This window comes from Mauremys reevesii, linkage group 6 (genome assembly GCF_016161935.1).
Source record: "Mauremys reevesii isolate NIE-2019 linkage group 6, ASM1616193v1, whole genome shotgun sequence".
NCBI lineage: Eukaryota > Metazoa > Chordata > Testudines > Geoemydidae > Mauremys > Mauremys reevesii.
The window spans coordinates 89,529,728-89,555,002 of NC_052628.1; the positions used below are offsets into that span (position 1 = coordinate 89,529,728).

Consider the following 25,275-nt stretch of genomic DNA (forward strand, 5'->3'; position numbering starts at 1 on the left):
GATGCACTGGATGAGGTACATCACATGTTGTGATAGGCATGTGTGGGATCCCAGGATCTTGAAAGTTTTGTTGAGTGGTTGGTATTGACCATTGTAGCAGTGGAGCTATGTCTGCAGGTTTTGCAGCTGTTGTTCTATCAAGGCCTGGTGCTGCTTTGAGTTGGAGTGCCTTGGTCTGTGGGGAGCTTGCTTCTGATGATGGGCTTGGTGAGGCTGGACCATTGTTTGAAGGCCGGAAGAGGGGGAGGCAGGAGCGAGGGGGAGGACACAGAGTCCTGTTGAAGTCAATGAGATGCCGCTCATGTTTAAAGTTGGCACTGAAGTACCTTGCTGTATGGGTCCTCTTTCTTGAAGATTTTACGTAGTGTTTATGGGGGAGTTTCTACTGCTGCACTTTCTGCAGACCACATTTGGTCATGTTTTAACCCATAATTAGCTCTCCTGTGCGCCTTTCACACTGTGAATCTTCTAGTGTGCCTTGTTTACAAATAGAGGGCTAGCATCTGCTGAAAGAGCCACCAGAGGCATCAAAGAGAGCATGGAGCAGAGGTGCAGAAGCTGCAATGGGAGTTCTGGCTGATTCAGTCAGGATTTCTCTTGTGGACTTCTGGGTAGTGCACACTGGCATGTTCATTGCACCACCCATCAGGTATGCACAGCACACTACCCACTTCATGCACCAGTGGAGGAAGGGCAGAGCAATGGCCTCACCCTCATTTTGATTCTGCCCCTTTTATACCTAAGAGGGAGTAGGGGCTGTGCTCCCCATTGTGATTCTTGCCAGTCTCTGTGTAGGGGAGAAAGGGAGAGGAAAGCTCTTTGTATCTTCTCCCTTCCTTCCAGCCATGCACCTGCTTAGTGACTAGCCTGAATTTGACTCACACATTGGGTGTCCTGTCATTTCTAAACCTATGTCCCCATCTTGCAAGATGTTGAATAGTCCGATCCCAATGCAGCAAAGCACTTGTTTTCCTTTGTCCTGTTTTGTTGTGTGTGTGGGGGGGGATAGTTAAAAAAAATAACACAAAATATAAGTGAAACCAAAACTACGTTCATCTACTAGATATACTTAAACTACAGCAGTGTGTAATAATTTGTAAACACACAAATCCAAGTGAAAATCTAGGGCAAGAGGCCTGCATGAAATGTGAAGCCACTGAATACACTGGGATCAAACACTACCCTTGGTTACACCTGTACAGCCTCATTGAAGTTATTGAGATTCTAGGTGTAACTCTATACACATCTGCAATATGTTGAGCACATATATTAAGAACATTGGAGGCATTGTACTCCAAAACATTATTGACTTTCAGTGTTTTTCTGCACTTAGGTTTACTTGTAATAATACAAAAAGAATATTCCATAAACTGTTCTAAGATCATATGGTATACTGAGCACACTGTCAGTGATTTAACATCTGACACTTCAGCAAATTGCAGTCTTTGGCCATCAACTATGCAATGTGTCCAGACACTCAGACAGTGCATAAAGTTTACCCATTCTGTGGTTACAGGGCTTAATCCAGCTCCACTGACATCAATGGAAAGATTCCCATTGATGTCAGTTGGAATTGGATAAGGCCTATATTTAATGCTTTTTCCTTTTTAAAGGACAAAGCCCTGTAGAGAGTTTCACTGTGTCCAGGGTGTCCAATTTGCCAACAAGATTGTTCACAGGAGACTTTGAGGAGTCACCTAAAAGAGTTTCAGCTGCTGTTGGCACAGATATTCAAAGGTATTTAGGCACCTAATGCCCACTGAAATACCTAAGCCAGTGCTCACTTCACTGGGAAGGTTTAGAGTGGTGTCTCTTCTAAGGGGCTGTCTGGGATACTGTGCAGTTTAGAACATTTACGAGATCAATCAAATCTTAGTAGGCTAAATGTCTCTCCACTCTGCTTCACAGCTGTTTGTTTAATAAAAGAGCTCTTCCCGAAGGTTCTATTTTAGGGCAGCATGGTGCAGTACACATTTCACCATTAGAGCATGCCAAAGCAGATGCAGCCACAATACTTCAGGCAAAATGTCCAGGTGATACCAAATAGTTTAGATGGCCATACCTGAAACCTGTATATTACTTGGGTATTTATATTGGTAAGTATCCATATAAGTTACCTGTCAATATTCCTGTGAAATATAAGTACCTACATTTTTAAACAATGGTAAGAAAATGCTTTTGAAACAGGTTTAAGAATACTCTGCCAGATCCTGAGATTCTTTCCCAGGCAAACCTCCCCTTACTTCAGTGGGAGTTCTGACTGACTGAGTAAAGACCCCAGGATATGGTCCACTGGGTTTTGCTGGGTGATAATTATGACAACTTCTAGGCTAAATCACCATTTTCCCAAATGAAAACCTTGTTTAATAATGACTGGCATAGTTAGCGTCTTGTGCAACACACAAAATGATAAGCAATGACTGGGGAATAAATTGTACTTACATGTTTGTCTATGAATTCCACTGACTTCAGAAGGAGCTGCTGTAGAATTTCAAAGGTAAAATCCTAGCCTCATTGAAATCAATGGCAACACTTATATTGACTTCCATGGGGCCAGAATTTCACCACTGGCATAATATAAATGTCCAAATGTGTACAATGGGTTTGATTCGCCACTACTTTGCTTCAGTTATACACCAGCGTAAATCTCTTGAAATCCATGGAGTTCCACAGGCATAAAACAGGAGCAACACAGTTGTGAGTCAGACCCAATAACAGAATAATATTTTATAGTACCTAATAATGACCGTTCATCTTAGACATGCTAAATCTAGCATAAATTCAACCATTCACTAAATAGTATTGTTTATTTGTCCACCTGCCTGATATTTTTAAACTAAATATAAAGAGAACTCAAGAGGAGCCAAAGGCAATGATATTACTAATAGTACATGAATAATACACTGGGTCCAGTCTTGCATTCTTAGGACCTAATCTTGCTCCATTGAAGTCAACAACTAAAGTCCCATTGACTTCAGTGGGAGCAGAATCAGACCCTTAAAACAGGCAAACCTCCTATGGAAGTGCAGTCAATGGGAGTTTTGTGTGTGCATTAGGTCTGGCTCAAGCCCAGCAAGGAATGGTATACATGAATGCTATTGGGGAATACATATGATGTCTGTAAAAATGTAACTGCCTGCACGTGACTTGAAAATTCTGTTCCATGATATACAATAATAACAAACGATATTCAGCATCTCTTTTCCTTTTGCTGAATGGTACAATAGACCACGTCTCATTTTCCCAAGATGTGCTTTTGTTAGGTCAATAGCGAGTTTGTTATAAAATGGAAACTTGAGCTGGGTAATGTGTGCAAGTTCTGGGGCTTTATTGTGTCCCTGCTATGTTAATTAGTATTAGGAACATGATGGATTGGCAACACGTGTACTTTCTGAGTCTTAAACCAGTCCTGAGAGTTTAGCACTCCATTAGTTACACATCACAGGAACCTAGGGGATGTTTACTCAAAAAGTATCACTTACAAGAATGAAACATTCTGATTCATTCCTGCTACAGGCTACAGAGAAGGACACACCAGTCGCTGGTGCTGAGCAGCACTCAGACAGAAAGCAACTGGATACAGGATTGAATGGAGTATGCTCAACTCTGCCGAGCACAGAGCTGGAACCTCACATCCCAAGTCACTCACTGGTGGATTCCTAGTGAGGGGTCTGGCCAAGAAGCACCAGTGCAGACAAGCAGGCCCTTTCAGTTCACATCTGTGCTCACTCTCATAGGAGGATAGAAGCAGGGAGTTCAGACTAGAGCATTTGTGTGGGCATGTCTCCAACTGAAATTCTGGGAGAAAGTGAAGGGTCAAGAACTGAATTACTTGCTTTCTGCTACAACCCACAGGTACCCTCTCCCCACAACCCCAGAACATTCCTATCACTCCAGCCACCAGGCCAAGGAACTATCCCCAGAACTCTTCATTTTGAAAGGTAATGCTACCAAGGGTCGCTCGGGAACTTCAGCCAATCAGCATCATTGGCCGAAGCATGAGATTCCGGGACCAAACTTCTGAAACACCATGAAAAAAGTGGAGAAGCCACAGAGATCAAATAGAAGCAAGAGAGGTTGAATACACTTTTTCCTCCTCCAGCCAGGGACCCAGGCATTCTCCCATGTTCAAAATACCTTGAAAAGGACAGCTCCACCTCGTAGAAATGTGAATCCTTATAAAAATCTTCTCAGATTATTTGTCTTTCTTCCCTTCCTCTCTTCCACTTATCCCACTAACTGTATTGACTGAAGCCACCCTTCCCCCAGTCCCAACGAACAATACACACACCATTGAGACCCTTCCTCAAAACATCAGACCTCTGCCAGGCAATCCCAGCTTCCTTTCCCTTCTTCAGTTTACCTGTCCTTCTCATTCTGTACCTGAAGCCTTGCCCCTCCACCCCCCAGTACAACTGTCTCTCTCCCCTACTCCTTTCCCTTCCCCTTGCCCAAACCCCCTTTCTTTCCCTTCCACTCCTTATACAGTACTCCCCCTGTCTTTAGTGACTAACCTTTTACTGGTGCTAGTGGCTACTGTAGTCTTTAGGGCAGACTTGAAAAGCATGAAAAGATGCCAGCCCAGGCACAAAATCTATCCTGTACCATGATAATGAAGATAAAGGGCGGGGGGGGGGGGGCTGGCATTCTGCTTTCCCATCAAATTACATTACTCACCATGAATGAGTAAAATTTTGCAAAGCATCTTTACAGTATGCAGGCAAACAGTAAACAGCCAATGTATTAGGAAAGTGAACCCTGTAATAGGCATTGGGCCTAGGTTTCAGAAGAGTTTTAATATGTACTGAGAATTCTGGAGCCATTAGTGATAATTCAGAAAGCCTCATCCATGCTACTGATTCTGTGCATTGATAGGATACTGCCTGCATGTGTCCTGCCTTCATGTATTAGCATTGTTCAAATCCAAGGTAAAGTTGTTAAACAACTAACAGAGCAGGCCTGCAAGCAGGGCCGGCTCCAGACCCCAGCGCGCCAAGCGTGTGCTTGGGGCGGCATGCCGCGGGGGGCGCTCTGCCTGTCACCAGGAGGGCGGCAGGCGGCTCCGGTGGACCTCCTGCAGACGTGCACGTCTGCAGGAGGTCCACCGGAGCCGCGGGACCAGCGACCGCCAGAGCGCCCCCCGTGGCGTGCCGCCGTGCTTGGGGCGGCGAAATTCCTAGAGCCGCCCCCTGCCTGCAAGAGCCATGAATTGGCTATATGGTCACCTGGCTGTTGATTCTTTTGTTTGCTGTCAAATCAACCTATGGCACCTAGATATATGTTTGAATTCATGTGGACAAATTAATCACTGGTAAAATAAAATAAATACATAATTATTATTAATAATAATACCTGGCTCCTCTATAAAATGACACAACTACATTAACTTGAGTTCAGCTTCTGCTACAGCATGTTACAAAATTTAGAAATATGACTTAAAATTAGTAGTTATGTTATGAAATTACCTGTCAAAACAACTCCAGATTGTTACCACATTCTTTGCATGCGGTGGGCCAAATTTTATCCTAAATTACACTTGTATCATCTGATTGAAGCAATTTTGGTTAAACAGGTGTAACTGTGGGCAGAATTTGGCCACATGTGTCTTCTGAGTCATATCAGCATCATTTGCAGAGAAATCCAGGTTTTTACTGCTGTCAGCTTGGCAGAGCCAACATAGCTGCAGGAGAAGAAGCTGTATTCTATTCTACTCAATGCATCAATCAAGTTAAGCAGAATCTGGTGATGCTGAATGAAGCAGAAATGCCATATTGATTTTTACACCCCAAACTGCTTACAGGGTTGGCAGTTAGAAAATTCTTGCTTTTTCCTTTGATCTGAGTAAGGCTCAGATGTGCAGGTAGTTGGGGACAAAGAAGTCTCAATATGTGATGTTCAGACAACAGCCACACTTTCTAGAGAGTGTCAGCCTTACTTTGAATTTTCTTTCTTTCTTTTGTGCCAGCCGGGTGAGGCCTTCAGATGTTAAAGAATGAAACCAGATTGTTAGCAAAATTGACTCTAACCACCATGATTCAAAGAGACAGGCTATCGGTGGTCATTAAAAAAAACAAGCCACTTTTAAAGTCATATCCACTGACAGAACCTACAATATACAACATGTCATCATTGCACATCTCCCTCTCTCAGCTGTCGTATCATGTCAACATCTGGACTGTCATAAATAACACACACAGGACACACCAGATGTGCTCACATATGCATTTCATGAATGACAAATCTGTTATTGTTATAAAGAAGTTGGATCAGCATGTGGCTAGGCACTTTAATGCTACAGATCACATCACAGTCCCTACTGACATTTCCGTAGAAAATTATCAAAATTAGAGGTACAATGACTACCCAAAATGTCTACTTCTAAGTTTCCACCCTGGGGAATAACCCTTTTTTCATAGTCAGATAAAGTACCCTTCAGATCTATTTTTGTGAAGCAACAGTGACACCAAGTGTTTGAGTGTCCATTACTTTCAAGGACAGTCTTTTGATATACTCATTTGTACAGTAACTAGCACAATGCAACCCTGATACCCAATTGGTGCCCCTAAGCCCTACACAAACAAAAATCATAGTCTCCAGCAAGATATTGTACTCTATATAGCCACTACCTGCGTCTCTTGTGTAATGGTAACAGACAGATGTAAAGAGACTGAACCTGCCTTTTATGGTTCGATATATCTCTAATAAATGCCTTGATGTTATGAAGAAAGGGCAATTCTGAGATATATGCTACTGCAAGCTCCTGTGATAGAAAGAACATCTGTTTATTACATTTTCCTATGTTTTACATTCAGTTACCCATGGTGAAGAATCAGTAACTTTTACCAGTGCAAACTACCCTGTCATAAACACAACATTGTCCCTTTAAAATATATTGAACATTACAAATCAGTAACTTTATTACAAGGTGTCAGATGGTCAGAAATCAGGGCACAGGAAAGACAGTTCTAGAACAGGCACCTTTTATAAGTAAGATATTTTACTTACAATTAGAGGGATTTATTTTGTGTGAAAATAAATACTTTGTGCAGGAAAACTAAGAAGGAAAACTAAGAAAAGTTTTATGTGGTAAATTAACATTCACTGGCTCCCCACATAAGATCCCCCCAACAACATTCACCTCAGTAATGTTGACTATAACACATATAGAGGAGTGGTTTTTGTTAAAATAAACTGCAGAGCTCAGGGTTCAGAATTAGTGCAATATCACTACTGATTGTGAAAGAGAAGATGGGTTCCAAGTAACTTTATTGTTAATGGGAGGAATATCAAAAAACACCATATTCAGCAGAGAAGCTCATAAGGAAATTCATTTGAGGCTATATCCAAGGTATTACTGCCCTCTCTGTTGAGTCCTCATTTTATAAGCACTAGCAAATGTTACATATTAAATTCCCTTTACAGTAATGCAACCCTGTATTAATAAATATCCTCATGGTTTTCTAAATGTTCCCTGTGCTTTTTGATAGTAAAAAGAAAGAATTGGGCATGTTTAGTCCAGAGAAGAGAAGTCTGAGGGGGAGACATGGGAAGTCTTCAAATATATATGTCCGTTATAAAGTGGATGATGATCAATTATTCTCTGTGTTCTATGAGGTTAGGACAAGAAGGAATCAGCTTAGTTTGCAGCAAGGGGAATACAGGTTGGCTATTAAAATCACTTTCTAACTATAAGGATAGTTAAGTACTGGAATAGGTACCCAGGGAGGTTGTGGAATCCCTGTCACTGGAGTGTTTTAAGAACAGGATAGACAAACACCTGTCGCGGACGGTCTAGATCTGTGGTACTCAAACTTTTGTACTGCTGACCCCTTTCACATAGCAAGCCTCTGAATGTGACCCCCCCCTTATAAATTAAAAATACTTTTTTATATATTTAACACCATTATAAATGCTGGATGCAAAGAGGGTTTGAGGTGGAGGCTGACAGCTCACAACCCCCCATGTAAGAACCTTGCGAACCCCCTGAGGGGTCCCGACCCCCAGTTTGAGAACCTCTGGTCTAGATATAGTTAATCCTGCCTCGGGATAGGGGGCTGGACTAGAAGATCTCTTGAGGTCCCTTCCAGCCCTACGTTTCTATGATTCCTGCCAAAGTTTGTATACAGGTCTACCAAACATTCCCAATGTGAGGTTTTAAAACAGACTGCTTTTTGTTCTTCCAGCATCTAGAATTACAGCCCACATGTACAATGTGAAACAGCAGAGCCATGGTAATAACTGGACTGCAAGTATTTTTCAAATTGGAGAGGACTGCAACTAGAAGGATCATCAAAAAATTGAGGGCCATTTTGGAAAGAGTTTGGAGGCGAATCTTGTATGATACCAGTTCCCTCAGTTAAAGCTGGAAGAACTCATCCCATAGCAGCAGACCTTAGCACCTCTTGCTGTTAAGATGGCTCTAGTTGGGTACCATGTATGGGTTCCAGGGATCTTCTTTACGCCTCAGTTTCACCAGCTGCAAGCAGTTGTAGGAAAAAATACACTCCAGACTGCAAACCTACCTCTTAATTGTGATGCTTTGGTTTTAATGGTGTAGATTTTCCCAGCAGCTACTGGTTTACTTCTGAATCCCTTGCAGATGCCACAACCTATGGCACCCATTGGTTATGTCAATGTTTACATTTTTGGTCATATTTTAACATATGTGTTGAACATAATTGTAAATTCTAGTGCCGACTGGACACAACCATTTGTTGTTAGTCATATTTAAAACCTAAATACAACCAGCAACAAATGGTTGTGCCCTGTGTTCACCAGAATTTACAATCATGTTAATTAGCATCTCTAGAAATTCAGCTATAGATATACCACCATAGGCTCTCAGTGTCCATCAGGAGTAGAGCACACTCCAAATCCTCCATCTTGGGTGAGGCTGCTCTGTTTATTAACAATAATGCCCTCGACAACTTGGAAGCAGTATTGAAACAGAGTAACATAATAAAATAGCAGAGGCCCCCAAACCAGAAAATGACCCACCAGAGATATCAAATCAACAATACCTCGCCGTGACCACAAATCTCAGTCATTAATGTTCCCCTCTGTCCTCAAAGCCTAGATAGAAAGTGAGTCTTGCAGCGCATGTCCTGAAGTTTGGGCCAAGGGAGAGGATGAATTCCAAAGCTGAGCGGCCATCACTAAAGTTTGCTCTGCAAGCACAGTGTATTGCAGCAGTTGGGCACGGCACGAGAGGTAGCCTCTCAAATAGGCAGGTCCCAAGCCATTTAGAAGGCCTTAAACTCCACCCAGAAACAATAGGCAGTCAATGCAACTCACAGATCAGTTACGTCATGTGATCCCAAAGAGAAACTTCACTCACCAAGCAGTCTGATGTATTCTGCACCAGCTCCATTCTTCAGGCATATCTGAGGTTGAGCCCCAGGCAGAGCACACTGCTGTAATCTAGTCTTGAGGTAACAAAGATACAGATCCTGGTTGCAAGCTCCTCATCTGAAAAAAAAATGGTTGCAGTCTGCAGGCCAGATGTAAATGACAAAAGGTTGTCCTCATTACAGCTGTTAAAAGAATCCAGTAGCAGCTGTAAAAATGCAACAAAACCACTAGATTCTCACTCCAGGATCAAACGGTGGCTACAAACCCTCACTTAAAGGAGCAGATATTGTCATCACCAGCTCTGTGGATGGAGCTTCAGCCAGCTACCTCTCAGCCATGTCCCAGTCTCTACCAAATAGCCGTAAGGACTTTTGACACCGCAGCCAGGATTGGATGAGAGAGAGAAATAGAGTTGGGTGTCATTAGCCCACTGAAATCAGTGTACCCCATGCTTTTCAATAACTATCCCAATGGCTCCATGTAGAAGTTGAACAAGGAAGGGCGACAAGATGCAAGATGAACTACCCTCTGAATCTCTCTGAGAAATAAGAATGAAGCTACTGAAGGACAGCATTGTCTACTCCAGCAGAGGTTCAAAGGTAAGGACAACTACTCCTCGTCAATGGTATCAAAGGCAGCTGATAGACTTACTGTAGCAATATCATCATGGACACCTGATCTTTATTCTTCACCAGGAGGAGCTCATCTAGCAATGCTATCTATGTAGTGTCTGTGCCATACCCAGGCCTGTGACTAGTCATGGAGATGTGAGATTGTCAAATACTTGGCGAGTTCCTTTGCCACAACCTTATCAATAGTCTTAGCCACAAATGTGAACATTAATTACTAAAGGTAGCTGGTGCACTTGTCAGCATCAACTGATGTTTTTTGCAGTGAGGATCATACAATGGCTCTCACAATAGAAGCCAGCAATCTGCCCTCTCTAAAGGAATAATCTTCACTAAGAGTGGATCTAGTTCTTTCCCACTGGCCTTAGCCAGCCAGGAACAACATGGCTCCAAAGCACAGGTGGTGACACAAGGTTTTCACAAAACCTCTAGCCCCTGTAAGCATTACGCTTCATGGACTGCATGCCTGATTGCCTTGGAGCAGCTATATATAGTGGACTGAGCATAGGAATTAGGGTCAGACGATCTGGGGTCTTATGTTCTTGATTCTACCACTGACTCACTGTGTGATTTGGGGCATATCACTTACGCTCTTTGTCTCAGCTGCTCCAGCTGTAAAATGGGGGTAAGTAATGTTTGCTCATGTTTAAAAACCACTCTGAGCTCTACAGCTAGCTATGTGCTGTATACATTTGTATAGCACTTTCCTTGTAAGGTGTACTTTGGCTCATTAATATGTTGAATTGCATTGTCGCGGGGCCAGTACCCCCATCACTCTGGGGAGGGGCAAGGGTGTGATATCCCCGTGGCACCACCACTAGGGTTGCGCCCTGCCTCAGGGTTGCACAGCCCAATGGCCAGAGTCAGTAGGGCTCCCCCTTGTCTGCAGGGAAGGGTGGCTCAATGGCCAGAGTCAGTAGAGGGGGGGGCACCTCCCAAGAAAGGGGGGAAATGGCTGGGTAGGGAGACCCAGGCCCTCCCTGCTCCACCGGGTCCCAACCCAGGGCCCTGGTAGTGGCAATGGGGTTTGCCACGTAGTCGGCGGGTAATCCGCCCGCAACACGCCAACTACTGCAGGGATGCTGGCTGGTTCCTCCCTGGGCTGCTTCCTACCTTAACTCCTGTAGCTGAGTCTGGGTGTCTTCAGGGTCTTGGGGTATCGTGGATACCTCTAATCTCCCTGGGGCCTGCATGGGTGCCTGCCTGGACCGCAGTGTCTCCTGCTCCCTTGGCCCAGGCTCCTGGGGGCTCCTTAGCTGGAGCCGGCGAGGTGCATCTTCCCCTCAGCGGTCAGCCCCAACTGAGCTGTACAACTCTCTTGTATACTGCAGCAGCAGTTGGAGCATGTCCAGCAGGGCTGAGGGTAGGGGGCTTCCGCTGCTAAGAGTGTTGCCCTAACCCCTTCCTCTCCAGTGCGGGGCCAGTACACCCTGCCACATGCATCAATGTGAACCTCTCTGTAATCTGAGATAATCTAATTGGTAGGCACTCTACATCATTTCAGTTTTCAAATTAGTGCAGCCCAGTGCTAGAAGATTTTTATGACTCTGATGTGGTTTTGTTACCTCAAATCCCATGATACTGAAATTCCGAGCAAGGAGTTCAATCTATAGATGCATGCACTCTCTTTTCTTTATCTTATTGAAAAGAGAGTGCATGCATTGGCCCTCTTTCCAATTTTAAACAAATACAGCAAATAAAAGATCTTTTCTAACTCTCTAAATTTACTGAGAAATGGGTGTGTGTATGTGTGTGTGTGTGTCAGTGAGAGCACGAGAATGTTACCACACATTCTTTCTCTTCTGCTTTTCTTCCACTAGATGGAGTTTGACAACTCAGTAATTTCCTCTGGAGCTGTCTGTCACCGCCATTATTCTAAACAGCACGGAAAGGGCATGAATGTTCAGTTGTTTGTGTGTGGCTGTGGCTCGGATATGTTTAACCTAATTTGCTCAATCAAAAGCTAATTTTATTTTCTATAATGAGAGAGCTATGTTGGGAGTTGTCAAATTGACAGAGGAGACAAAATGTAAAAATGAGTTTGTCATTCACAAATCATTTGGGGATTTTTTGATACCATACCTGGAAGGACCAGGTAACCAACAATGAATTTTATTCATTAATGTGAGTTGCTGAGCCTGGAATAAGACACTCAGCAATAGGGCTGGACTGGCTCAAGTCCATGGCAGGCATAGAGCATGGGAAAGGAGCAGGAACTAGTGAAGAAATGAAAGAAAGAATGGATCAAAACCAGAAAGTGCCTGCTCCTCACACAGTGCTCCTGGGTGCCCTTGTGTCCTCAGACTCATGCAGACCTGTTTAAGGACCAGTCACAGTCTGGCTTTTATATAGCACCTTCCAGCCAGTGATGTCAAATGTCCTACAAACAGTTGATTAACCGTCACAAAGTGCTATGATAATAAAGCTCTTATTCTAACCGTTCCACATATGGGTACAGTAAGGTGAAAAGAGGTTGTGGCCATCACTCTGAAACCTGGATGCCGAAAGGCCACCCAATCCGTGTTTAGACATCTAAAATAAGTGATTTTCAGAGCTGCCGATCAAGAGCTCCAACGGACTCCTTAGTGTAGGCACTCAGGTTTCTTCATGAATTGCCAAGCTCAAACAGTGGGTCAGAGCCTCATCCCCTGAAATAAATGAAGCTACGCCAACATATACCAGCAGAGGATCCGGCTCAGCGCATTGGTAACAGAGTCAGGAATAGAATCCAGGAGTCTCGATTTCTAGTCCTCTTTATTGACTAAACCACAGTGGGCCAGAGCGGCAACTGACATAAATTGGAGCTATGACACTTTACATCAGCTGAGGATCTGGCCCATTGCTGTCACTACTTTAGAAAATGGGACCCGTGTGCTATCATTCCCGGAAGTGCAGAAAGTGTCATTTTATAACACAGATGGCCTAGAACCAAAACACCATGTCAGACCATGTTCTCAGCTTGAACCTTTCTCTATAATAAGAGAGTTCCTGAACCTCTTCTCCCCTTTCCCCTTCCCCGCAAAGCTCAGGAGTGTTTGGAGCTGGGGTTTTGATTTGCCTCATCAGAATATGACATTCAGATCTGGATACAGGGCTCAAACCTGGGTTTAGCCCCATCGCTACTGTAATATACACCAGCATAGGCAGACAGTGCAGTGGCTAGTCATGAATCGAGGAAACACCCTTCCCTGGCCCAAACAAAGAAGGTGTAATTTATCCCTCCCCTCCAAACCCCATATCATCAGCTCGTTGTTGTTTTGGTTGTTTTTGAAATGCTCCTGCTAGGCCATTAAAACGCTACCTGGCTACTGGAGAATTCTATATTGATTGTCATCAATGACTAATATTTTCCAGACACTGAATAAAAGAGAGCAAAAACTACATTTGTGCACCTGGAAGGTTTTTTCCAAGGGGGAACATTATATAATGAAGATATTGAATGGTATACTCACTCCAAATGGCTGGTTTCTGCAGTTTCCGCCCTCCTATATCATTCTACTATTCATTGTTAGGGGTAACAAGGTCCAGATGAGCTGTAACTTTAGTTACACTTTCTTTGAACAGAAGTTTCCCATAAGGCAGGAAAGGTTATGGCATTTCAAAAGAGCCTTCTCAGATTTATATCTCATATTCAAGGAGGTCCTTCAAGACAGCAGTATACTTTCCTATCAAACTGCGTCTGTTTCTGCCTGGCACCAGAGGGCTTTATTTATTATCTCTATTGCCTTTGCTGTCTAAAGAAAATTGTGAATAAACTTTAGCTGGAATAAGGAATTGTGGTAAAGAGTAACTTATGAAGGAAGTCACTGGAGGCTCTCGCAAAAACAATGGTACATGAGAAAAATCACAGTGTTTATGTCCGAATTTTACAAACAGTTGCAAAGACTTCATATAACCTTGAGTATAGACAAGTAATCTATGCCAACATTTTCAAATGTGGGTGCTAACATTAGTCACTTAAATCCACATTTTGGCAACTCAGTAAAAGTAGCCTGATCTTCAGAGGTGTTGAGCACTCACATCTCCTGTTTACTCCAACGGGAGTTCAGAATGATGGCTATATCTAAAACTAATGGAACCTGAGTGATTCTAGAGGGCTCCAAGGGAAAATATTGTTCTGCTAAGTGACCACTCCTTTAATAGTTTGGTGGACTATTACAACATCCTGTTGACTTCAACCCTCAATGAAGCGGCCCCCCTAGACAATCTTCTCCCAGGTTTCGACCTCGCAAGTCACCTTGATTTGTGGATAACTTGTGACAGCTGAAGCAGGAGGAAAGGCAGCTGGAGTGCCAGTGGGAGAAGTCTCAGTATGGGGCTGATTGATTACAGCACAGAGGGTTTAAAGTTCTATGTTGTGGCTGTGCAAGAGGCATAGTGAAGTTTCTTTGCCAGCACCACTGCATCTGCAAAGTCTCAATCAGTACATTTCCTTTGGGTGGTGGAGAAGCCTGTTCAATCGGAGTTGTTGCCACTCATTAGCTAATATAAATATGTTTCATTGTGAGGAAATTTCTTCTTGCTTTGCAGACAAAATCACTAGGAATTAATCTGCTCTGTCTGTGACCATAAAGGAAGGCCAGACAAGATCATGCAGAGGATGGGGCAGGGGTGAGAAAGAGGCAAAAGCTAGGTCTTCTCTGCTCGAGTTTTAGCCAGTGGCGCACAGGTTAAACTCTAGAAATACTGGAAGCAATTTGTCCTTATGCTTGTGCTCAGGACCTAGGTCCTTCCTGCTTATTGAAAGTGTACAGGTTGTTGGTAGAGAATGTCAAAGACTCCTTAGGGATGGGTAGACTGTGAGTTTCTCCTATGGAAGCACCAGTACAGCCTCTGCTCTAGAAATGATCATTTGACATGAAAATCTGATCAATTATTGTCTGGTAACTCACCTACTTCTGGCAAAGGTTACTGAAAAGATGATGGCAAAGTACTTAAGAGTATCAGATGGCCTCATATCTCTTGGATCCTTGATAATCTGGGTACTGACCAGGGTATGGCACTGAGCCTGTACTGGCTGCATTTTGCAGCTGATCTCCTGGCCAAGGATGAAGATTGTGTGCATTCATGCTAATATTAAATTTGTCGGTTGCCTTCAGTTAGGAGGTGTTGTTGATTTATCTGTGGGCTATGGCAGAAGAAGATAGGACAGCTCTTGGGTGATTCCACATTCAATGTTCATGCACCATGTCACCTCTCCTGCTCAATGTATATTTGGGGTCACTGGGCGGGTTAGTAAAGACACTGGTTTCAATGCCCTTGGTATGCTGATGACACCAAGTCCTATATCTCCATATCACCTGATCCAGACAAAGCAGTTGATTGCTCGGCCCAATGTTTGGATGAGATGAGGGCGTGGATGAGAAGTTATCTGGCTCAGATTTAATCTGGAGAAGATGAAGGTGATGTTGGTTGGCTGAGGAAAACAACCAGATGAGCTGACAAAGATAACATCCCCCTTCTGATAGAGGGTGTTCGCCTACCATTTGTGGGGACACACTCTAGGAGTCCTGTTGGATTCCCATCTGTGGCCAGATCAGCTTTTTTCATCTATGTATGGCCAGGAGGCTACATCTTTGTATGCAGACCTTGCAACTAGATGACTCTGTGCCTGTATTACCTCCCAATTAGGTGCTGGAATGCATTTTACATCTGGTTACTTCTTAAATCTATCCAGAAATTGAAGCTGGTGCAGAATTTGGCAGCTTGTTGTTATAAGATATACCTTCTGGGAGCTTATAATACCACCGCTTTTGGATCTCTAGAAGATTGTACGGCATTCTTAGTTTACTGAGCTTCAGAAAATGGTGCATGGCACATTTGTTTTCCCTCTCTGTGAGGAGTTAAGCCAAAATTGCTGATGCAGTGACCTCACCAAGGCCTGTACCTTGACATGCTAAAGTTGCCGATCCAGTGACTGTACAGCAGCTTGTCCCTTGACATCAGACTGACAAGATATAGGCACAGAGCTAATGAGTTCTCAGAAGCTGACATCAGTCCAGCAAGCTAGAGAGTGTGGTTGCCAACAACCTCACAAAAGCCTAGGTCTTCATACTGGCCCAGCTAGGTAGCTGTGTTGAGCCACGAACTTCAAAGTGTTCCATGTCGTGTCATTATCACAGCAAGGTAGAAGTTCAAAAGGGATGTGAAGTGGACATAAAACACTGCCAAATCAGCATTCATCCCTCACTGACGCCCGTGGAAGCATTTTACACTCAATAGCTCCTGGAACATCAGGGTATGCAGAGGAAATGTGGCTGCTGATGCCACCCTGGAAGATAGTGTTTCTGTTTATGCCACAAGAAAGGCTAGTCCCAACAGCGTTTGGGAGTAATGCGTGGCCATAAGGGGACAAATAGAGACTACTATTTCCATTGCAAAACCCAATGAGAGCAGCAAAAGGCTCTGAAACAAAATTTCCTCCCACATTTCCCCCTTCCTGCTTATTCCTCTGCAGGATCTGATAAAACCTGGGGCCACATGCATTCCTCGTATAGCTCCAGTGAAGCAAATGAAATTACAGCAGGATGAATTTGGCCCATTGTCTAAAAAATAAATGGCATTTATTTAGTGTAAAGGATTTGTTGAGATGAACAGATGAAGCAAACCCCTGAAATAATGTCCAAATATTTTTCGTGGGTAAAAGACAAAGCAGATTAGCACCATATCATTATGCATCCGAAGAAGTGAGCTGTAGCTCAGGAAAGCTCATGCTTAAATAAATTTGTTAGTCTTTAAGGTGCCACAAGTACTCCTGTTTTTTTTCACCATATCATTGAGTCACTATGACTGCAGCTTCCAAGTCATGGAATAGCAGAACAGTTCAGTGCTGTGATTACACAGACACTAGATGGAGCCATTGTCTAAAGGAACAAGACTGAAGAAGCAGAAAATAGAGTCTTGAAGTTTTCTGTCTAGTTACATTATCGAATGAAATACCTCTTTGGCATTTGCAAGTCCATATAGTATGTTGTCAAAGGTTTTCCCAGCCAAACCCACTTTACCCAAAGACAGATGTGCCTTTGATGTCCATGTCAAGTCAATTTAATCTGACAAGCTGAATATTATTTTAGATATATGTTTGAAAAAAACATGCTACAGTCGTTTGTGGCAATTTCTTTCTAGGCTAAGGCTGGCTCAAACACATGTTCAAAGACAGTTGCAATTCCAGACATTTGGAAGGAAAATTTCTCTCTCATTTCCAGGGGCGCTCTCAAACTATATATAGGGGATATTTATTGCCAGCTGAGATTGTATTTTGCCAAAAACACACAGGCTGAAGAGCTGGTATTTGGGTCAGTAAGCAGTTCTTCAGCATGAGTGATTTTTGTTTGCCACTGTAACAAAAAGTAATTAAAGTTCCCTGCAGGGGCAAAATTTAATCAGTTACAATTGAATTAAAAACCAGGTCACAGTAACTAGTCATAGTAATGTGTTCCCTGTCCTAAAAATGGGTTTAACAAACTGGAAGAGCAGTTCTGTACATTGGGTTAAGAATCAAACCACAATAAATAATAGCAAGATTTTATGGAGTGTATTGCCTGTTGCCCCACCCTCCGAGGCCACAGTTATATTGCCTTTTACCAGACCAGCAGAACAGCAGCCGGTAGCAAGGGCCAAATCAGAAACTATGGAACTCTACAATAATTCAACAGTAGGATGTTTGTAGAGATTGTTGATGTTAAAACTATACCAGACATCTTGAGAAGTGCTATCACAGCTTCCTGGTTCATAATACATAGCTAGTATATGCTCATATAGCAGGAGTCAGCAAATCAGTTCTTTGAGACTTGTACGTGTTCTGGACTCAAAAGACGTCATCTTCTGTCTGGCACAGAGGTTCTACTTGCTCTCACTCCAATTAATGACAAAATGCCCATTGACTTCAGTGATGCAGGATTGGGCCCCAGGAGACATAGCTTCCCAGAATGCATTTTGGCCTGACTCCCCACTGCCTTGCACTTTTTTTTAACCACTGTGAGAAAGTTATTTACGATGATATCACCACACAATTCTCCACTCACTCACACTGGTGGTAATGCCTCATACTCACTTTGTACAGGTGTGAATGACAGCAGAAAGTGCAAGACAGTGGACAACCGGCCCTTCTGGAAGGCTTTGAAAGATTAGCATCCGTGGTTCAAAATGTTTGTTATCGCTGGACAAAAATTCAAACCAGTATTTTTTTCCATGAGGGGAAGAGATAATGTTCCCATTTTACACTGATCATCCTAAATCCACCTTAGTTAATAATGAATAATCAGGCAAGGAATCTACAAGGAATTGCATATACAGGGCCAAATTCTTTTGTTTAAAGCCATGCACCTCTTTGGAATGCAAAGAGGTTACACAGGCATATTGAGAGCAGACGTTAACCTAGGAGCTAGAACGAATTTTTCAGTACACAGTCTACAGAGTTTTAAGATTGTTGCTAAAATGTAAAGGTAAAGTCTGGTTTTATTTGAATTTTTTTGGCCAAATTCCAGTGAGGAGGTTAAAGAGTCCAGGTTGTTGTTTTTTATAATAAAGATGCTTTTGTGCTAGTATAGTACTATATCTAACAACTCTTTGCTTTTATGTACAGTAATACTTCCAAGACAGAAATTCGAAGTGCTTTACAAGCATTACTTAAGCTACACGCATGTGCACACACACACACGACGTAGATAACGTAGTTATTTGACAGAGGGATAAACCGAGGCACAGAGAGATTAAGAGTGGGATTTTCACAAGTGCTCAGAGTAGGCCAACTCTGCTCCTATTGGAGTCAATAGAAATTTTACTATTTACTTCATTTAGGTCAACGCTAAGTGCTTTAGAAAATCCCACTACTGGCGATTGGGCCAAGTGGCAGAACTAGGGTTAGCACCTAGTGCCCTAGCCACTGTAACACTTCCTCCCATTGCACTGCAATGCCGTTCCTGCACCTCTCATTCAATTGTATCAGTATTGGTATAACCCTAAAACATAAACAATGCCTCTAGAGCTCACAAGGAATGTGGAATTGTGTCTCTTTGTATTTCAAGCTATTTTTAATAGATTCATTTTTACATTAAATAGAGGTGTTTTATGTCAATTTTATGAAGTGGCTGGAATTCATTCACTTCTCTTGCCCAGAATAAAAAAAATATAGTCTCACTCTATTTGAGGGTAGGCAGAAGGGAGGCGTTCCTAGCCCATCACCAAAGCTTCTCCTGTTGGACGTATTGACTGAACATGGCCTCCTTGGGTATACCAAAAAGAAGCAATAATTACCCCTTTGCAAGAGACGTGTAAATGGTAAGCAGGTCTAGGCTAAATATACCATGTAAATGTAAATATAAGATTAGTGTTGGCGACTTACTTTTTTGTTACTGGCAGAGCATTCTGTGCGGGGCTAATCAAAAGTCAGTTGCAGTCAATGGGAATCTTTCCACTGACTTCAATAGGCCTTGGCTCATATCCTCTGAAAGCTTCAGTGTTATTTTGGTGTTATCCATGTATTAACTCAATCAGCCCTAGCCTAGTGGTCATAGCATAAGGTAACACGGAGCAGCAAAATGGGAAGGGCCCAGGTTCACCTCAGTAACATTCATTTCAGCATGGAGGAGTTACAGCAGTTTGCAAAGGAGACAGGGGGATCTCTGAAAGGAAGCACCAACTGCACAGCATGCTAGACCTTCCGTGGTGCTACCTTGCTTCTTCTTCCCCAAGTCAGCACATTCCTACTCACTGATTCCTCTTCTTGCATTAGCACAATCTTCCCTTGCCCCTCTCTTCCCCTCCCAGGGATGGATGTGGCCATGGAGTGAAAATTGCCCTTCCAAGCAGAAGCATTAACGTCTGCATGTACATCCACCTGTTTCAGAGAAAGAGCATCCTGGGTTGAAGGGCTTCTTTCCAACCCTGCTCTTTCAAACACTGAGGAGACTCTATATCACGGAGAAAGCACAGAGTGGCCTTTATAGACTTGGGGGAAGGAAGGGAGCTTGCTACACTTTTCCTCCCTCTGCTTGGTGGCTTTTCCTCATTTTATTGTTATTTGCTCATTTAGACATTTCAGAGAGAAGAGGAGCAAAGGGGTCTAATAGTTCTGCCAACTCTAACAATTTTATTGTGAGTACTGTGACTTTAAGGAAAACACCAAATATTGTGAGAATTGTGATAAAGTCTAAGATCCTGGAGTCATGTTATTATGTGAGTCAGAGATTTCATTTTAAAAAAGGTAGTTTTTAGTCCTCATGGTTGCAGAGAAAACTTGAAAACGTGAACTTTAAAGGCCTTCAAAATGGAAAGTAAACAGCCATCACCCCAAATGTATTATTTTTTAAAAAATCTGATCAATCTCATGAATTTGGAGGGGGTCTAACTCAAGATTTTTTGAAGGCTTGAGGTTGGCAATACCAGTCAAAGTTTCTCTGAAGAAGACTCCCATGTCATACAGAAACCATTTAAATAAATAAAATAAAACTTCCCAGTCTTTATTATGAAAGCTCATGGGCCATCTAGCAGCATTTGGCATTTACTCAGCAGTTTACATTTTCAAAGCACTCTACAGACATTAAATACTTAATCCTAACAACACCCCTGTGACATAGGGGAAAAGAGACACTGAGTCACAGAGAGGTGAAGTGATTTACCAGAGGCCACAGATCAAGTCAGTTGGCAGAGGAAGGATTAATATTCAAGACTCCATGACATCCAGCCCCTCACTCAGTCCTCTAGACATCTACTGTCCTTCCAATATAGAAAGAAAAGGTAATGAACCAAATCCTGAAAGGTGCTGAGTATTTACTACTCCCTTTAACTTCAAAGGAGAGTTGCAGATGCTAGCACCTGTCAGGAGCTGTAGACAGATTTCTGTTGTAGGTTCAGTCTAGCCAGGTGACCGGTGACAGATCTTCTTGGAGATCACAGAATGCTCTCCATAGCATGCACATTCTCCTAAGCATTCATTTGGCTGGCAGTCTGAAAAATGCCAGCGTTCTAAGGGCTTGATCCTGGGAAGTGCTGAGCACTCACAACTCCCATTGGAGTCAGGATCAAGCCATAAGCCTCTCGGGGTCAGACCATCAGCTCGTGAAGCTGTGACTATCCCTCCCAGGCACCATAGCTATTTAAAAAATGACTGACAATTTCTAATAGCACCGGCTGTGACTCTTAACCCAAGATTACTGTTAAATTTTATACCTCATAATCCCTCAGAGAGATGATGAGTCATGGACCTCACATGGGCACAATGTAACAAAATGTTGCATGGAATAAATTAACAAACGATCATCACTTAAAGTGGAAAGAATTGTCTTCATTTTCTTTCAGTGGCAAAGTCTACTGTGAAAATGTTAAAAATACTGTAGTGAATGAGTTCATTATAAGGAAGAGAGAAGAATGATGCGTCAGAGAGTTATATGTCCACTAGAATTGGAGTTTGGGTAGTGTGCATTCAGAAATAATTTTATTTTCCAGTAATGACAATGTGCAGTACCACATAAGAAATGAAATTGAAGAATTGATCAATTTCTTGGATAGCTTCAATATTAAAATTAACATATAAATTTAGCATCAATCTTATTTCTCCACTCATGTCCACTGAGTAAATGCACATAAAGAATGAATCACTGAAACAGTGTACCGGGGGAAGCAAACTCATTTTTCACATATGTCAGCACAAATGTGAGCTGAACCTGTTTACCGTGCACCCAACAAATGTTCTAGAGATGCCCTTTCAGATCTCTAACAAGGGCAAGTTTGGGGGTCTAAGGGGAAAAAAACACCACCGTGTTTGAGGCAGCGGATAAAGAGGCTTGATATAGAACAGCTCCACAACTTTGTTCATAAACAAACCATACTTAGATGAGTTGCCCCTTGGCTCTTCCCTATCTTGGCAGGTATGCTGTGAGAGGCTCACATGCTACAGTGACCAATTGTTAATGAATGTTCTCCTCGCAACCCCGCCCCCTGTGAGGTGGGGAAGTTTTACTACCATCCTCATTTTTACAGAACCGAGGAACATATTGACTAACCAACTTGCCCAAAGTCTGTGCAGGAACTGGGACCCAAATCTGTGGCATCCAGAGTCTTAACCACAAGACTGTCCTTCCTCCCACTTTAATGGGACTTCACATATAAAAATTACTCAAGTAAGCAGGGTGGTTGTAAGATCAGTCTCATGTGGAGGAGATCAACATTTTAAAAACATTCCCCCTTTACCGCACATGCATGTTAGAAACTTAATAATGAAAGCACTGTGTTTAAAATCCCAAATAGTACTCACTGGTCACTGGACTTAAAAGCAAAGTGGATACCCTGCCAAGTGAAAAACATCTTTCCTTGGATTTGTATGGGTTTGCTCATTCAACTGGTGTTTCTGGAGCTTTCTGGTAAATATCTCCAAAAACTACTTACTTCTAATTGTTATTTGTACTTTTGTTTTGCGGAGCATAAACATTTCCTCCAACTTGAACATTTTGCAGTTGACTAAATCCAAAATCAATTCCCAAGATCGAATCAGACAATATGAGGCTCTGAGTCAGAGATAGACAAATTTCTGAAGCAGTTAACTAGTCATAACAAACTGTACAAAAAATAAGACTGTTTCAGGAGCTCTTTCGGCGGATGGCTGCGGCCCAGTTCTGCTCTCATTGACTCCAATGGCACAAACGTGCCTATTGACTTTCATAGAGCAGGAGATCAACATTTTAGTACTTATAGATCTTATACAGTAGATCTTATACAGAGATCATTTTGGGAGGAAGGTGGACTCACAAAATTGCTATGAAAAATTACAGAAGTTGCAGGATTTAGGTGGGTGGCCAGAGGCACCACAACAGTACTTAGACTGTGGAAAGCTGGATTCAAATGTGGCTTAGAGGAAAAGTGAAATGAGATACAATAGTAGCAATTCCATCCATCAGGGCCAGTTGTCCACATTACAAGGACTCCGCACCTGTGGCATGACTGGTAGGCCCTCTCTGGGCTCTATCCTGCTTTCATCTTTCAACCAATGTCACTGGGTGTGCAAAGAATTCAAGCTTGAGCTCTCTGAAGCTGACTGGGATAACAGTATTGTTACAGGTCAGGATTGAGCTGCATTTGCAGAGAAGTGTGGAGAAATGTGCACAGTGCATGCTTATACAATGCTTGCTTCTTGCCAGTTCTCTGACCAGGGCTTAAAGTGCAGCGGTTGTAAGGGGTTGCAGACCCAACCAAAAATAATTGATTAAAAATCAAGCCAGGTCACCAAGGGATGCACTTGCACTGTCTTACCAAAGCTGCTGCCTCTAGATTATGATAGAGCCCCCCAGCCATCCTCCCCTTTCCCCCCTACCCTCCCCCACACACACTTTTTTCAGACCACTCTAAACACTGGCTGTAACTCTCATTTTCATTGGCAGTTACCAAAAAAGAAATATAGAGATTTGGGTAGTATCAGTATCCCCAGACAACAAATATAGTGAGAATGCAGGAGAGAATAATGATACAGCTGATCATCACCATGGGCCTGATTCTCCCCTCACAGTGTTTATAAACTAGTATAATACCATTGACATTGAAGGAGTTATGTCTGATTTACACTGATGTAAGTGAGGGGGGAATGAGCAGGCCCCTAGTAGTTCATGTATTCTGTCTGAGGATCTGATCATTATTTTCAATACTATACTAAGGATAAGAAATTATAGTCACTTATCAATGGTGTGATGTATTTGGGATTCTTGCTCCATGATAATTATAAAAAAACAATGAAATTCTCACACAGTGCTAGCCAAGAGTCGGCTTTCTTCCAGTGGCATGTCCCAATTCCAAGTACAGGTTAAGTTAAGTCCTGTTTTCTAACAGTCCTTTTTCAGTTGGGAAATTGACCGTTGGTGTAACTACATCAAAATATACTTCTATGAGTTGCACAGTTTGTTTTGCCCTCTATTCCGTCCATCTAGTACACAGACAGATGACTTTACGGCTAATGACACTTCTGGGTCGCCCAGCAGGAATGTTTAGGTAAAAGATTCCTTCTAGAGAAAAATCATTGCCTGCTGGAGCAAGCCAAGAATCCTAAATTCTAATCCTGGCTCTAACACTCATTATCCCTGTGACCTCGGAACAAGTCTAGAACTATGGATTACCTACCACACCGAGGCAGAATGAAGATTAATTTGTTTTAAAAGTATTTAAGAAAAAAATACTATGTGAATGAACGTAAGTACTGTCATTTCTCCTTTCAAAATTGAAATACCAGGGTTAAGACATAGCGAGACATTTTTATCTCTGTTTACATCATTTCCCAGCAGGGATTTTATTTATGTATTTGTATCCTTTTCCCCCTATATTTATCATTTTATTATCTGGAAAAATAGATTGAAAGATTTGGCAAGAGTGAGAGCCCCTCTGAGCATCCGTGTGCACTGGGGAAAGGGAAATCATACAGCAATGTTTTTATAGAACAGTATGCTTGTGATCTAAGGAAAACCCTTGGTGGCTATGCATGGCCAAGTATGAAAGGTTGGGAGAGAACACAGAGGCTACTGATCTCCCACAAAGTTAACATTAATAATTTTTATCTGTATTTTGGGGTCACACTGTGCTAGGCACCAGAATTGTTTTGAGGCGATATGTACTCCACTCCCCCTCGAATCCTGCCAGTAGTTGCATCTACACCGAAATATGTGTTAAGGTGCCAGCAAATATCAATTGTCACAGAGGTATCATCATTAGCTAAAGGTGGAAAAACTGATACTGAGATGACACTTTGCCTAGGAACCCTGTATATAAATTGTTCACTTTAGAGGTCCTTAGTGCAGGTCTAATGTATATATGATGGGGGCAGCGTTAATTGCTCCTAAATCTGTAAAGATACCAATCTGAAAATTACAATTTGCTCAAAAGTCCCATTTTAAAGAAATGTCTTCTAACACCACATAACTTGCATCCTCTCTCCTTTATGCTGCTATAGGCTATGAGGAAAAGGAGCTATGAAGAAACATCCTTTTTTCTGCTCACTCCTAGTATAGCAAATTCTGCTTTACTCAGCCAACCTCCTCAGATTCTACAAACACGTATCTCCAAGATACCTTAGCTTAACTGACTACAACATTTAACTGATGACAGCATTTGTACTGTGAGGACAAACACAAATTGCCGTGCTGCTTATAACTACTCCACAGCATTTGGGCACCTTTTGACCATTAGTCATGTTCATTCACTGGCTTCAGGTTCGTGGCAGATCTTCAAATGGTGCAAATTGGCCTAGCTCCATTCAAGTCAAGGAAGCTAGACGTATTTACACCAGCTGAGGCTCTGGCCCTCACTTTAGAAATGTTCT

The 25,275-nt window shown here is 42.5% G+C and overlaps 1 protein-coding gene across 1 annotated transcript in view; it reads right to left on the reverse strand.

The window, feature by feature from the left end:
- Window positions 1–9,392, reverse strand: part of DMRT2 (doublesex and mab-3 related transcription factor 2) — a 28,964-nt gene extending 19,572 nt beyond the window's left edge. The window contains exon 1 of the mRNA XM_039543026.1: window positions 9,338–9,392. Within this exon, the coding sequence (XP_039398960.1) occupies window positions 9,338–9,370 (33 nt within the window). The 5' untranslated portion in view covers window positions 9,371–9,392. The remainder of the gene's footprint in view (window positions 1–9,337) is intronic.
- Window positions 9,393–25,275: the final 15,883 nt, after the last annotated feature.